We start from the raw sequence: 13,720 nt of genomic DNA, 5'->3' as shown, positions 1-13,720 counted from the left end.
CCCGCCCCCGGCTCCCCCCGCCCCGCCCCGCCCGCCGGTGCCGGTGCCGGTGCCGGTGCCGGCTCGGGGAAAGTTGCGGCGAGCCCCGGTCGGCGGAGGCAGAGCCGGGAGCGGCGGGGGACCGGGGCTCGGCGACACCGGCGACACCGGGGCTCGGCGACACCGGCGACACCGGCGGCAGCGGCCGAGCATCCCCCGGTAGGAGCGCGCAGCATCCCCGGTCCCCCCCGGCCGCCGGCGCTGCCCATCCCCGCTCCTCCGCTCCCTCCTCTCCCCAGCCCGGTGCTTCCTCCCCGCTCCCCACCGGCAGCCCCGGCGCTCCCGCTTTGCCCATTCCCGGTTCTCCCATTCCCGGTTCTCCCATTCCCGGTTCTCCCATCCCCGGTTCTCCATCCCCGGTTCTCCCGTTCCCGGTTCTCCCATTCCCAGTTCTCCATCCCCGGCTCTCCCGTTCCCGGTTCTCCCATCCCCGCTTCTCCCGTTCCCGGCTCTCCGTTCCCGGCCCTCCCTTCCCGGCTCTCCCCGGTTCTCCCCTGCCGGTGCTCCCACCCCCGGTGCCCGGATCCATCTTGGCTCCGGTGCTGCCTGCGCAGCCGCCGGCTACCGGGAGGCGGGGGGAGGCCGGGCCGGGGGCGCCGCCGGGGCTGCGGCCGGTACCGGGGGGCCGCAGGAGGCACCGGGGGAGCCGCGGGGGCTCCGGGAGCCGCCGGGAACCGGGGCCGCGGGAGGGACCGGCGGCGGCTGCGGGAGGCACGGGGGGGGCTCCGGGAGGGACCGGGGGGGCTACCGGCGGGACCGGGGGGGCTACCGGAGGGACCGGGGGGGCGCTCCGGGAGGCAGCGGCGGCGGGGCCGGGCCCGGGAGGGCTGAGCAGCGTTGCCGGTGCCCAGGGGCGATGGAGCCGCCGCGGAGCCTCCCGGGGCTGGAGCGGGAGCGGGACGCGGCCGGAGGGTGCCCGTCCCCGCTGGACACCAAGGCCGTGCCCGGCAGGAAGGTCTGGGTCAAGCTGCGGGCGCTGTGAGTGACCCCCCCCGGCCGCGGGACCCCCCGACACAACCCTGACCCCCCCAAGAGGGACCCCCAAAGAGAGAGACCCCCCCCAAGCCCAAAGCGGGACGCCCAAAGTGGGACCCGTCAGTCCCGAACTGGGACCCCCGAACCCCAAAATGGGACCCGTCAGTCCCGAACTGGGCCCTCGAACCCCAAAATGGGACCCGTCAGTCCCAAACTGGGACCCCCGAACCCCAAAATGGGACCCGTCAGTCCCGAACTGGGACCCCCGAACCCCAAAATGGGACCCGTCAGTCCCGAACTGGGACCCCCGAACCCCAAAATGGGACCCGTCAGTCCCAAACTGGGACCCCGCGAACCCCAAAATGGGACCCGTCAGTCCCAAACTGGGACCCCGCGAACCCCAGACCAGAACCGAGAAACCGGGACCCCTGAGACCCGAACTGGGACCCCCAAACCAGGACCCCTCAGTCCCAAACCGGGACCCCCGCACCCCAAACTGGAACCCCCAAACTGGGACCCCAAAACCCCAAACAGGGACCCCCAAACCGGGACCCCTCAGCCCTAAACCGGGACCCCCAAACCGGCACCCTGAAACCCCAAACTGGGACCCCCAAACCCCAAACTGGAACCCCCAAACCCCAAACTGAACCCCCAAACCCCAAATTGGGACCCCCAAACCAGGACCCCTGACCCCAGCTGAGGATCCCACCCCAACAAACCCCTCCCACCCCATTTTGGGGACCCCCATCCTCCTCCAAGAGCCCCCCCGCACCCCCACCCTAAGAAAGACCCCGGGACCTTCCAGGTGTCCCCTCCAGGTGTCCCCTCCAGGTGTCCCCAAGCTCCATTTGGGACCCCCTTGCCCCCCTGGCTCCCCCCCTTTACCCCCCTTGGGGTGGGGACACTTGGGGGGGGGGGGGGGGGGGGGTCCCCCTGCCCCCCGCGGGGTGTCCCCCTCCCCCTGGGTGTCCCCGTGGGGTGACAGAGGGCCCCGGGGTGTCCCCAACTCTTGTCGCCGGGGGGGCTCCCGGGGGGTGCCACCCCCTCACCTGTGTCGTGGGGAGCTCACGTGTCCCCGCGCCCACCTGCGGCACGTGAGGAGCGTGGGGGGGGGGTCCCGGGGGGGCGGGGGCGGCCGAGGGGGGCGACACGTGCGTGGGGACACGCGTGGGGACACGTGTGGGACCCGGGGGACACGTGTGGGTCACGCGTGTGACACACCTGGGCCGCGCGTGACACACCTGAGTGGGGGGGGGGGTCACACGCGTGTGCAAATTGGGGAGGGGGGGGTGACACTCTGGGGGTGTCACACGCGTGTGCAAATTGGGGAGGGGGGGGTGACACTCTGGGGGTGTCACACGCGTGTCCCCGCACGTGTGGCTCCCACAGGTGGGTGGTCGCGTGTCCCCAAAGTGGGGGCGCTCCCCCCACCCCGGTGTCCCCCCACCCCCCCCATTCCGGGGGGGTTGGTGGCAGCTCCGAGGGGCAGCAGCGGCCGCGGGTGACAATGACAATCCCGGGGGGTCCCTGAGACCCCCCCCTGTCACCCCCGGGTGGCCCTGGGGTCGCTTCCCCGCGGCGGGGGACTTGGGGGGCGTGGCGGTGCCACCAGGGGGTGACACCCGGCGCGACCCCCGGCCTTTGTCCCCACGGGTGTCACCGCGGCCGCGCCACCAAGGCCGGGGGTGGCTGTCCCCAGGGCGGGGGTCCCTGAGGGTCCCCACGGGGGGTGGCCGGGCGCGGGAAGGTGACAATCGCCTTCTCCAAGGTCACAGCAGCGCTGGTGACGTCTGTGCCACCCCCCCCCCCCCCCCCGCTCCCCCCGGCCCCCCTCGCTGTCACCGTCACTGTCGCCGTGACCGGGGGACGTGGTGGCCCCTCCCCAGCGCGTGGCTCCGGTGACCGCGGGCGGCCACACGAGTGTCCTTGTCACCCGCCGGGTGGCAGCGGCCCGTGTCCCCACGCTGTCACCGGCCCGGGTGGCAGCCCCTCGCTGTCACCCCAGGGCCACCCAGGGCCACCCAGGGCCACCTGTGCCATCCTTTGTCGCCAGTGCCACCTGTGCCACCCCACGTCACGGTGCCACCGGTGCCACCTGTGCCACCCCTGCGGGAGCGGCGCTGCCCAGATGGGAACCCCCCCCTCCTTGTCCCCTGCCTGTGACCCCCTGTCCCCAACCCGGGGGGTCAGTGCCACCCTGTCCCCAACCTGGGGGGGCTGTGACCTCCTGTCCCCAACCCGGGGGGTCAGTGCCACCCTGTCCCCAACCCGGGGGGTCAGTGCCACCCTGTCCCCAATCTGGGGCTGTCCCCGTTATCCGGGGGGGGGTCGGTGCCACCCTGTCCCCAATCTGGGGGCTGTCCCGGGGGTCCCCGAGGATCTCTAAGCCCCCCGAGGGTCCCCGCGGGTCTGTAACTCCCTGTCCCCCCCCGGGGGTCTGTCCCGGGGGTCCCCGCGGGTCTCTAACCCCTCCGGGGGTCCCCGAGGGTCCCTAACCCCCCCCCGTGCTCCCCCGGGGGTCTGTCCTGGGGGTCCCCGAGGGTCTCTAACCCCCCCCGTGCCCCCCCGGGGGTCTGTCCTGGGGGTCCCCGCGGGTCTCTAACCCCCCCGGGGGTCCCCGAGGGTCCCTAACCCCCCCCGTGCCCCCCCGGGGATCCCCGAGGGTCTCTAACCCCTCCGGGGGTCCCCGAGGGTCTCTAACCCCCCCGTGCCCCCCGGGGGTCTGTCCTGGGGGTCCCCGAGGGTCTCTAACCCCCCCCGTGTCCCCCGGGGGTCTGTCCTGGGGGTCCCCGAGGGTCTCTAACCCCCCCGTGCCCCCCGGGGGTCTGTCCTGGGGGTCCCCGAGGGTCCCTAACCCCCCCCGTGCCCCTCCGGGGGTCCCCGAGGGTCCCTAACCCCCCCGTGCCCCCCCGGGGGTCCCCGAGGGTCTCTAACCCCCCCGTGCCCCTCCGGGGGTCCCCGAGGGTCCCTAACCCCCCGTGCCCCCCCGGGGGTCCCCCGCGCCCCCCGCCCCAGGCTGCGGTTCCTGCTGAAGCAGCTGGACTCGGGCGAGCTGAACGTGGAGGAGCTGAAGAGAAATTTGGAATACGCGGCCTCGCTGCTCGAGGCTGTGTGCATCGATGAGACCAGGTGGGGAGGGGACAGGGAGGGGACAGGGTGGGGACAGAGAGGGGACAGGGTGGGGACAGAGAGGGGACAGGGTGGGGAGAACAGGGGGACAGAGAGGGGACAGCGGGGGGTCATTTAGGGGGCCCCTGAGTAGGGGGCCCCTGAGTGTCATTAATGGGTCCCTCAGCATGGAGGGGGTCCCTGAGTGTCATTAAGGGGTCCCCAAGTGCCATTAAGGGGTCTCTGAGTGTCATTTAAGGGTCCCTAAGTGTCATTTTGGGGTCCCCAAGTGTCATTAATGGGTCCCTCAGCATGGAGGGGGTCCCTAAGTGTCATTAAGGGGTCCCTGAGTGTCATTAAGGGGTCCCTAAGTGCCATTAAGGGGTCCCTAAGTGCCATTAAGGGGTCCCTAAGTGCCATTAAGGGGTCCCCAAGTGCCATTAAGGGGTCCCTGAGTGCCATTAAGGGGTCCCCAAGTGTCATTAAGGGGTCCCCAAGTGTCATTTTGGGGTCCCCAAGTGTCATTAATGGGTTCCCAAGTGTCATTAAGGGGTCCCCCGAGCATTTTTCGAGACCCCTCCGGACAGCCCCTGACCCCTTTGTGGGGCGGGGGGCGCCCTGAGCACGTTCAGGGCTCCCGGGGCATTTCGGGGAGGGGTCCCTGGGCGGTCCGGGGGGGTCCTGAGCGCGGCCGTGCCCCTCAGGCAGGTGCTGGACACGGAGGACGAGCTGCGGGACATGGGCTCGGACGCGGCCGTGCCCTCCGAGGTGCGGGACTGGCTGGCGGCCACCTTCACCCAGCAGGCGCGGGCCAAGGGCCGCCGGGCCGAGGAGAAACCCAAATTCCGCAGCATCGTGCACGCCGTGCAGGCCGGGATCTTCGTGGAGAGGTGACAGGGACACGGGGACAGCGACAGGGACACGGGGACAGCGACAGGGGACAGGGGACAGGGGACAGGGACGGGGACAGGGATGGGGGGGACAGGGACAGGGACAGGGACACGGGGACAGGGATGGGGGGACAGGGACAGGGACACGGGGACAGGGATGGGGGGACAGGGACAGGGACAGGGACACGGGGACAGGGATGGGGGGACAGGGACAGGGACACGGGACAGGGACAGGGGACATGGGACAGGGACACGGGGACAGGGATGGGGGGACGGGGACAGGGACAGGGGACAGGGATGGGGGGACAGGGACAGGGGACAGGGACAGGGATGGGGACAGGGGACCCCCCCAAGGACAGGGGACAGCCACGGTGGGGACAGAGCTCGGGGCGGGGGGACATGAGAGTGACCTGAGCATGGCTGGGTCCCCAAAACCCAGGTGGGTCCCCAGAACCGACACCCAGGGGACTGTCCCCAGCTCTCAGGGGTGTCCCCAGAATTCAGGGGTGTCCCCAGCCCCCAGGAGGGTCCCCAGGGGTGTCCCCAGTCCCCAGAACGGTTCTCAAGGAGGGTCCCCAGTCCCCCAGGGGTGTCCCCAGGAGGGTCCCCAGGGGTGTCCCCATCCCCCAGGGGGTGTCCCCATCCCCCAGGGGTGTCCCCAGCCCCCTGGAGGGTCTCCAGGGGTGTCCCCAGTCCCCAATGGGGTCCCCAAGGGTGTCCCCATCCCCCAGGGGTGTCCTCAGGGGTGTTCCCAGTCCCCAGTGGGGTCCCCAGGGGTGTCCCCAGCCCCCAGGGGTGTCCCCAGGGCTGTCCCCAGCCCCCTGGAGGGTCCCCAGGGGTGTCCCCATCCCCCAGGGGTGTCCCCAGGGCTGTCCCCAGCCCCCTGGAGGGTCCCCAGGGGTGTCCCCATCCCCCAGGGCTGTCCCCATCCCCCGGGGGTGTCCCCAGAGGTGTCCCCAGGGCTGTCCCCAGCCCCCCCAGCCCTGCCTCCCCCCCAGGATGTTCCGCCGGATGTACACGGCCGTGGGGCCGAGCTACTCCTCCTCCGTCCTCAACTGCCTGAAGGTACCGGGGCACCCCAAAAACCCCGGGGGGCTGCTGGGGGGGTCACTGGGAGTCACTGGGAACGGCTGGGAGTCACTGGGAATGGCTGGAATTGTCCCTGCTTGGGCACCCCTGGGAATCTCTGGGTCCCCCTGGACACTCTGGGCTTCACTGGACATCACTGGGCACGGCTGGACATTCCCGGGAACCCCTGGAAATCCCTGGAAACCCCTGGAAATCCCTGGAAATCCCTGGAAATCCCTGGATGGAACCCCCGGGAGTCACCGGGCACCCCTGGCTTCACTTCTGGGGTTTTACTGGACTTCACTGGGAATCGCTGGAATTCCCGGCTGTCCCTGGAATTCCCGGCCGTTCCTGGAATTCCCGGCCGTTCCTGGAATTCCCGGCCGTCCCTGGAATTCCCGGCTTTTCCTGGAATTCCCGGGCCGTCCCTGGAATTCCCGGCTGTCCCTGGAATTCCCGGCTGTCCCTGGAATTCCTGGCTGTTCCTGGAATTCCCGGCCGTTCCTGGAATTCCCGGCTGTTCCTGGAATTCCTGGCTGTTCCTGGAATTCCCGGCTGTCCCTGGAATTCCCGGCTGTTCCTGGAATTCCCGGCTGTCCCTGGAATGTCCCCGCAGGGGGCTGGACCAGTGGTGCTTCGATGTTTTCTCGCTGCACCGCGCGGCCGAGGAGCACTCGCTGCGCACCGTGGTCTTCGAGCTCTTCACCCGCCACAACCTCAACAGCCGCTTCAAGGTGTGACTGAGACCCCAAAATCACCCCAAATCACCCCAAAATCCATCCAAAATCCCCCCAAAATCATCCCAAATCACCCCAAAATCCATCCAAAATCCCCCCAAAATCACCCAAATCCCACCCCAGAACCCTCAACAGCCGCTTCAAGGTGTGACTGAGACCCCAAAATCATCCCAAATCACCCCAAAATCCCCCAAAATCACCCCAAAATCCATCCAAAATCCCCCCAAATCCCACCCCAGAACCCTCAACAGCCGCTTCAAGGTGTGACCGAGACCCCAAAATCACCCAAAATCCCCCAAAATCCCCCAAATCCCACCCCAGAACCCTCAACAGCCGCTTCAAGGTGTGACCGAGACCCCCAAAATCACCCAAAATCCCCCAAAATCCCCCAAATCCCACCCCAGAACCCTCAACAGCCGCTTCAAGGTGTGACCGAGACCCCAAAATCACCCCAAATCACCCCAAAATCCCCCAAATCCCACCCCAGAACCCTCAACAAGGTGTGACTGAGACCTCAAAATCATCCCAAATCACCCCAAAATCCCCCAAAATCACCCCAAAATCCCCCAAATCCCACCCCAGAACCCTCAACAAGGTGTGACTGAGACCTCAAAATCATCCCAAATCACCCCAAAATCCATCCAAAATCACCCCAAAATCACCTAAATCCCACCCCAGAACCCTCAACAGCCGATTCAAGGTGCGACTGAGACCTCAAAATCATCCCAAATCACCCCAAATCCCCCCAAATCACCCCAAAATCCCCCAAATCCCAACCCAGAACCCTCAACAGCCACTTCAAGGTGTGACTGAGACCCCAAAATCACCCAAATCACCCCAAAATCCCCCAAAATCACCCCAAAATCCATCCAAAATCCCCCCAAATCCCACCCCAGAACCCTCAACAGCCGCTTCAAGGTGTGACCGAGACCCCAAAATCACCCAAATCACCCTAAAATCCCCCAAAATCCCCCCAAAATCATCCCAAATCACCCCAAAATCCCCTAAATCCCACCCCAGAACCCTCAACAGCCGCTTCAAGATGTGACCAACATCCAGAATCCTCCAGAACACCCCCAAAAAACCCCCCAAAATCCCCAAACACCCCCCAAACTCCACCCCAGGCACCCCGAGCCCCTTCAAAACCCCCAAACTCCACCCCAGGAGCCCCGAGACCCCCTCAGGACCCCCCCAAAACCCCCCAGGACCCCCCAAACTCCCCTTCAGGAGCATTCCCAGCCCCCCCCCGGCCCCCCTCGGGGTCTGTCACCCCCTCCCCTCCCCCTTGTCCCATTCCCAGATTCCCGGCGCGTTCCTGACGTCGCTGCTGGAGGCGCTGGAATCCGGCTACGGAAAGTTCCGGAACCCGTACCACAACCAGGTGCACGCGGCCGATGTCACACAGACTGTGCACTGCTTCCTGCTGCGCACCGGCATGCTGGTACGGGGACACGGGGACAGACAGGGGACATGGGGACACGGGGACAGACAGGGGACATGGGGACACGGGGACAGACAGAGGGACACGGGGACAGACAGAGGGACACGGGGACAGACAGGGGACACGGGGACACGGGGACAGACAGGGGACACGGGGACAGACAGGGGACATGGGGACAGACAGGGGACACGGGGACAGACAGAGGGACACGGGGACACGGGGACAGACAGGGGACACGGGGACAGACAGAGGGACATGGGGACATGGGGACAGACAGAGGGACACGGGGACAGACACAGGGACAGGGGGACAGACAGGGGACATGAGGACAGATAGGGGACATGGGGACAGACAGAGGGACACAGGGACAGGGGGACAGACAGGGGACATGAGGACAGATAGGGGACATGGGGACAGACAGAGGGACACAGGGACAGGGGGACAGCTGGCCCCGATGGTGGCACCTGCTGCACGTGCTGCCCGCTGTCCCCACGTGGCTGTCACGGCACACCCGGTGCGTGTCCCTGTCCTTGTCCCCGTCCCTGTCCCTGTCCCCATCCCTGTCCCTGTCCCTGTCCCTGTCCCTGTCCCTGTCCTGTCCCTGTCCCCATCCCTGTCCTGTCCCTGTCCCATCCCTGTCCCCATCCCTGTCCCCATCCCTGTCCTTGTCCCCGTCCCTGTCCCTGTCCCTGTCCCATCCCTGTCCCCATCCCTGTCCCTGTCCCATCCCTGTCCCTGTCCCATCCCTGTCCCTGTCCCTGTCCCTGTCCCTCTCCCTGTCCCCATCCCTGTCCCTGTCCCTGTCCCTGTCCCTGTCCCTGTCCCTGTCCCTGTCCCCATCCCTGTCCCCAGCATTGCCTGTCCGAGATCGAGCTCCTGGCCATCGTCTTCGCCGCCGCCATCCACGACTTCGAGCACACGGGGACAACCAACAGCTTCCACATCCAGACCAAGTGAGGGCGCGGGGACACGGGGACACGTGTGGGGACACGGGGACACGGCACGGGTGGCACGGGTGGCACAGCGTGTCCCACGCAGGGCTGCAAACCTCTCCTGGTGACACCGCGGGTCACCCCGCCCACACCTGGGGTCACCTGCCCAGCCCGGCCATGCCCGTGGCGACCTCTTGGGGACACCCAGCGCCACCAGCACAGCCGGGACCGGGCCGTGCCACCCCCCGGGGCCACCCCCGGCGCGCCCAGCGTCCCCCGTGTCACCGTGTCCCCAGGTCGGACACCGCCATCCTGTACAACGACCGCTCGGTGCTGGAGAACCACCACATCAGCGCCGTGTTCCGCCTGATGCAGGACGAGGAGCTCAACATCTTCGTCAACCTCACCAAGGACGAGTTCGCGTAAGCTCTGTCCCCGCGGTGTCCCCGCGGTGTCCCCGTGCTGTCCCCGCGGTGTCCCCGCGGTGTCCCCGTGCTGTCCCCGCGGTGTCCCCGCGGTGTCCCCGTGCTGTCCCCGCGGTGTCCTCTCGCTGTCCCCGCGGTGTCCTCTCGCTGTCCCCGCGGTGTCCCCGCCGTGTCCCCTCGCTGTCCCCACGCTATCCCCTCACTTTCCCCGCACTGTCCCCTCGCTGTCCCCTCTCTGTCCCCCTGCTGTCCCCTCTCTGTCCCCTCTCTGTCCCCCCGCTGTCCCCTCGTTATCCCCGCCCTGTCTCCGCCCTGTCCCCTCACTCTCCCCTCACTTTCCCCGCACTCTCCCCTCACTGTCCCCTCACTGTCCCCTCTCTGTCCCCCTGCTGTCCCCTCTCTGTCCCCTCTCTGTCCCCCCGCTGTCCCCTCGTTATCCCCCGCCCTGTCTCCGCCCTGTCCCCTCACTCTCCCCTCACTTTCCCCGCACTCTCCCCTCACTGTCCCCTCGCTGTCTCCTCTCTGTCCCCTCGCTGTCCCCGCACTGTCCCCCCGCTGTCCCCGCGCTGTCCCCACCCTGTCGCTGACGCCGTGTCCCCACCCCTCAGGGAGCTGCGGGCTCTGGTCATCGACATGGTCCTGGCCACGGACATGTCCTGCCACTTCCAGCAGGTCAAGTCCATGAAGACGGCGCTGCAGCAGCTGGAGAGGTGGGCGGGGGTCGCGGTGGGGAGGAGTCAGGAGGGGACGGATGGACGCGTCGTGGGTGGCTTTGGGGACAATCCGTGTTTGTCCCCCAGGCTGGACAAGTCCAAGGTGCTGTCGCTGCTGCTGCACGCGGCCGACATCAGCCACCCCACCAAGCAGTGGGCGGTTCACAGCCGCTGGACCAAGGCGCTCATGGAGGAGTTCTTCCGGCAGGTAGGGCCGGGCCGGGCCGGGGGGGCTCGGGGGACACCCCTTGGGGACACCACGCCTGTCCCTTGCCTTGCCAGGGGGACAAGGAGGCCGAGCTGGGGCTGCCCTTCTCGCCCCTCTGCGACCGCACCTCCACGCTGGTGGCCCAGTCGCAGATCGGTGAGTGCGGGGGGAGGTCCCCGTCCCCTGTGGCGCGTCCCCGCCGTGTCCCCGCCGTGTCGCCAGCCTCGCCGTGTCCCCTCCCGTCCCCAGGGTTCATCGACTTCATCGTGGAGCCCACGTTCTCGGTGCTCACCGACGTGGCCGAGAAGTTGGTGACGCCCCTGGCCGAGGACGGCTCCAAGGCCAAGGGCAACCCCGCGACCCCCCAGCAGCCCAGGTGGGGGGTCCCTGTCCCCGCGCTCCGAGCCCCGCGGTGGCCGCGGTGGCCCTGGCCCGCTGCCAGCTGTCGCCGCTGTCCCCCAGCTCGCAGTGGCGGCAGCCGTCCCTGGATGAGCACCTGGAGCTGGGGGACATCAAAGCCGACCTGGCCGGGTTCCGCTCCACCTGGACCAAGCACATCCAGGAGAACAAGCAGAAGTGGAAGGAGAGGGCGGCCAGCGGTAGGACAGGGCCACCGCGGCCACCGCGGCCACCGAGGAGGGGCTGGGGACCACCCGGACCCGCTCGGGGCCGGCTCTGTCGCGGCGTCCCCAAGCGGGGGAGGTGGCAGGAGCTCAAGGGGGAGGGTGGCCTCAGGTTTTGGGGTGTCGCCGGTGACCCCCGTCCCGTGTCCCCGGCAGGCATCACCAACCAGGCGTCCATCGATGAGCTGTCGCCGTGCGAGGAGCCCGCGGCCCCCGGCGCGCACAGGGAGAACGGGGACGTGGAATAGCAGCGGGAGGAGCGAGGTGGGCGCGGGAGGGGTGGGGACACCGGGAAGGGAGGAGGGGACGCGGATGTCACCGTCCCCTCCCTCCCCGCAGGTCCGGCAGAGTGACAGCGTCTCGTCCAAAGTCTTCGATGCCATCGAGTTCAGCACCATCCGCAGGGCTGGAGCCCCCCGGGGCCGGGCTGGGATCGGTGCCACCCCCTCCCCGTGCCAGGATCGGTGTCACCTCTGTGCCAGGAGCCCCCCCGGGATGTCCCCGCTGTCGCCGGTCCCTCACTGCCACCCCCGGCCCCCCCGCCGGGCTCCGTCCTTCGGGATTTTTATAAAACGCTTTTCCAGCCCCGCTCGGGAGGGGCCGGGCCGGGGCTGGTGGCGCTGGGGACAGCCCGGAGGGACCCGCGGTCACCGCCAGGGCCACCGCCAACCCCTCTGCGCCCGCCGAGCCTGGCTGGTGACACCGGGAGGGTGACCCTGGGACCTGTCCCCAACCCGGGACAGCGACAGGGAGGGGACAGGGAGGGGACAGAGACAGGGAGGGGACAGAGACAGGGAGGGGACAGGGACAGGGACAGGGACAGGGATGGGACAAGGACAGGGAGGGGACAAGGACAGGGACAGGGATGGGACAGGGACAGGGACAGGGACAGGGACAGGGACAGGGACAGGGACAGGGATGTCCCTCCGGGGTCCCTGGAATGTCCCCGCATTCCTGCGACATCCCGGGAATGTTCGGGAATGCTCGGGAATGCTCCAACATCCCGGCTCCAGGGAGCCTCGGGAATCCCGGGATGTTTGGAGAACCCTCGGGAATCCCGGAATGTTTGGGGACCCTCGGGAATCCCGGGATGTTTGGGAACCCTCGGGAATCCCGGGATGTTTGGGGCACCCTCGGGAATCCCGGGATGTTTGGGAACCCTCGGGAATCCCGGGATGTTTGGGCACCCTCGGGAATCCCGGGATGTTTGGGCACCCTCGGGAATCCCGGGATGTTTGGGGCACCCTCGGGAATCCCGGGATGTTTGGGGGACCCTCGGGAATCCCGGAATGTTTGGGGACCCTCGGGAATCCCGGAATGTTTGGGGACCCTCGGGAATCCCGGAATGTTTGGGGACCCTCGGGAATCCCGGAATGTTTGGGGCACCCTCCGGCCCCCGCGTGCCTTGGGGACCCCCCCGCGCTGATCCCGGAGCATCCCGGATCCCTCCAGCCTCGGGAATCCCGCAGGATCCCAACCCCGGGGGTGTTCCGGGAATCCTCCGGGAGCTTCCCACGGCATCCCGGATCCCTCCAGCCTCGGGAATCCGCCAGGATCCGGCGAGCCTTGGACACCCTCCAGAGCCCCGGATCCGGCCTCGGGAATATCCCGGGATCCCGGATCCGGCCTCGGGAATATCCCGGGATCCCGGATCCGGCCTCGGGAATATCCCGGGATCCCGGATCCATCCTCGGGAATATCCCGGGATCCCGGATCCAGTTTGGGGAATTTCCCGGGATCCCAGATCCAGCCTCGGGAATTTCCCGGGATCCCGGATCCAGCTTTGGGAATATCCTGGGATCCCGGATCCAGCCTTGGGAATATCCCGGATCCAGTTTGGGGAATTTCCCGGATCCAGTTTTGGGAATATCCCGGATCCAGTTTGGGGAATTTCCCGGGATCCAGTTTGGGGAATTTCCCGGGATCCCGGATCCATCCTCGGGAATTTCCCGGGATCCCGGATCCGCCGTTCCCGGAGCTTCCCGACATCCTGGATCCCTCGCGCCTCGGGGATCCTCCGGGATCTTGGATCCTCCAGCATCCTCCGGCATCCCGGGAATGCCCCGGACCCCAGGAATGTTCGGGAATGCTCAGGAATGTTCGGGAATGCCCCGGACCCCCCTTCCCGCTCCGGCCCCTCCGGCTCCAGCCCCGGCTCCGTGACCCCCCCCAGCCCCCCGTGTCCCCCCCGTGTCCCCCCCGTGTCCCCTCCGTGTCCCCCCCGTGTCCCCTCCGTGTCCCCCCCGTGTCCCCTCCGTGTCCCCTCCGTGTCCCCCCCGTGTCCCCTCCGTGTCCCCCCCCTCGGTCACCGCTGGCAGAGCTCCTCCCCCTCCCCCCGCATGTGTCCCCCCCTCGCCGCCGCTAACGAGCAATTAATTAATTAATGAGTTAATTAATAAACGCCGCCGCCACCACGGCCACGCTCCGGGCACTGGGGGGGAGGGGGGAGGGACCCAAAGGGGTCTAAACCTGGGCATGGGGGCGACCCCCGGCACCCAAAGGGGGTCCTGGAGCCCCCCCCCGGTACCCAAAAGGGGTCCTGGAGCCCCCCGCGGCACCCA

General features: G+C 68.2%; 1 protein-coding gene across 4 annotated transcripts; it reads left to right on the top strand.

Moving 5' to 3' along the window:
• Window positions 1-891: 891 nt before the first annotated feature.
• Window positions 892-11,922, top strand: PDE1B (phosphodiesterase 1B). Of its 4 annotated transcripts, XM_058861264.1 has the most exons (14): window positions 892-1,017; window positions 4,030-4,143; window positions 4,827-5,012; window positions 6,011-6,085; window positions 6,697-6,814; window positions 8,118-8,258; window positions 9,111-9,211; window positions 9,487-9,612; window positions 10,224-10,325; window positions 10,416-10,536; window positions 10,611-10,692; window positions 10,786-10,912; window positions 10,999-11,135; window positions 11,316-11,537. In XM_058861264.1, exons 1-14 carry the CDS (start codon window positions 896-898, stop codon window positions 11,405-11,407), a joined length of 1,644 nt encoding a protein of 547 aa, XP_058717247.1. In that variant the 5' UTR covers window positions 892-895; the 3' UTR covers window positions 11,408-11,537. The 4 variants fall into 4 exon arrangements, with proteins under 4 accessions (XP_058717247.1, XP_058717245.1, XP_058717246.1 ...); XM_058861262.1 differs by lacking the exons at window positions 892-1,017; window positions 4,030-4,143; window positions 4,827-5,012; window positions 6,011-6,085 and having other exon boundaries at window positions 6,646-6,814; window positions 10,416-11,135; window positions 11,316-11,922; XM_058861263.1 differs by lacking the exons at window positions 892-1,017; window positions 4,030-4,143; window positions 4,827-5,012; window positions 6,011-6,085 and having other exon boundaries at window positions 6,646-6,814; window positions 10,224-10,692; window positions 10,786-11,135; window positions 11,316-11,922.
• The last annotated feature ends 1,798 nt before the right edge of the window (window positions 11,923-13,720 follow it).

The sequence above is a fragment of the Poecile atricapillus genome, chromosome 35, assembly GCF_030490865.1.
Source record: "Poecile atricapillus isolate bPoeAtr1 chromosome 35, bPoeAtr1.hap1, whole genome shotgun sequence".
NCBI classification, from domain to species: Eukaryota; Metazoa; Chordata; class Aves; order Passeriformes; family Paridae; genus Poecile; species Poecile atricapillus.
This window is presented reverse-complemented; position numbering and strand designations above follow the sequence as displayed.

Coding starts and splice junctions, on each gene's coding strand:
- PDE1B (XM_058861261.1), top strand. CDS start 6,685: ATGTCCCCGCAGGGGGCTGGACCAGTGGTGCTTCGATGTTTTCTCGCT. Junction 6,815..8,117: donor ACCTCAACAGCCGCTTCAAG/GTGTGACTGAGA, acceptor TCCCATTCCCAG/ATTCCCGGCGCGTTCCTGAC. Junction 8,259..9,110: donor TGCTGCGCACCGGCATGCTG/GTACGGGGACAC, acceptor CCCTGTCCCCAG/CATTGCCTGTCCGAGATCGA.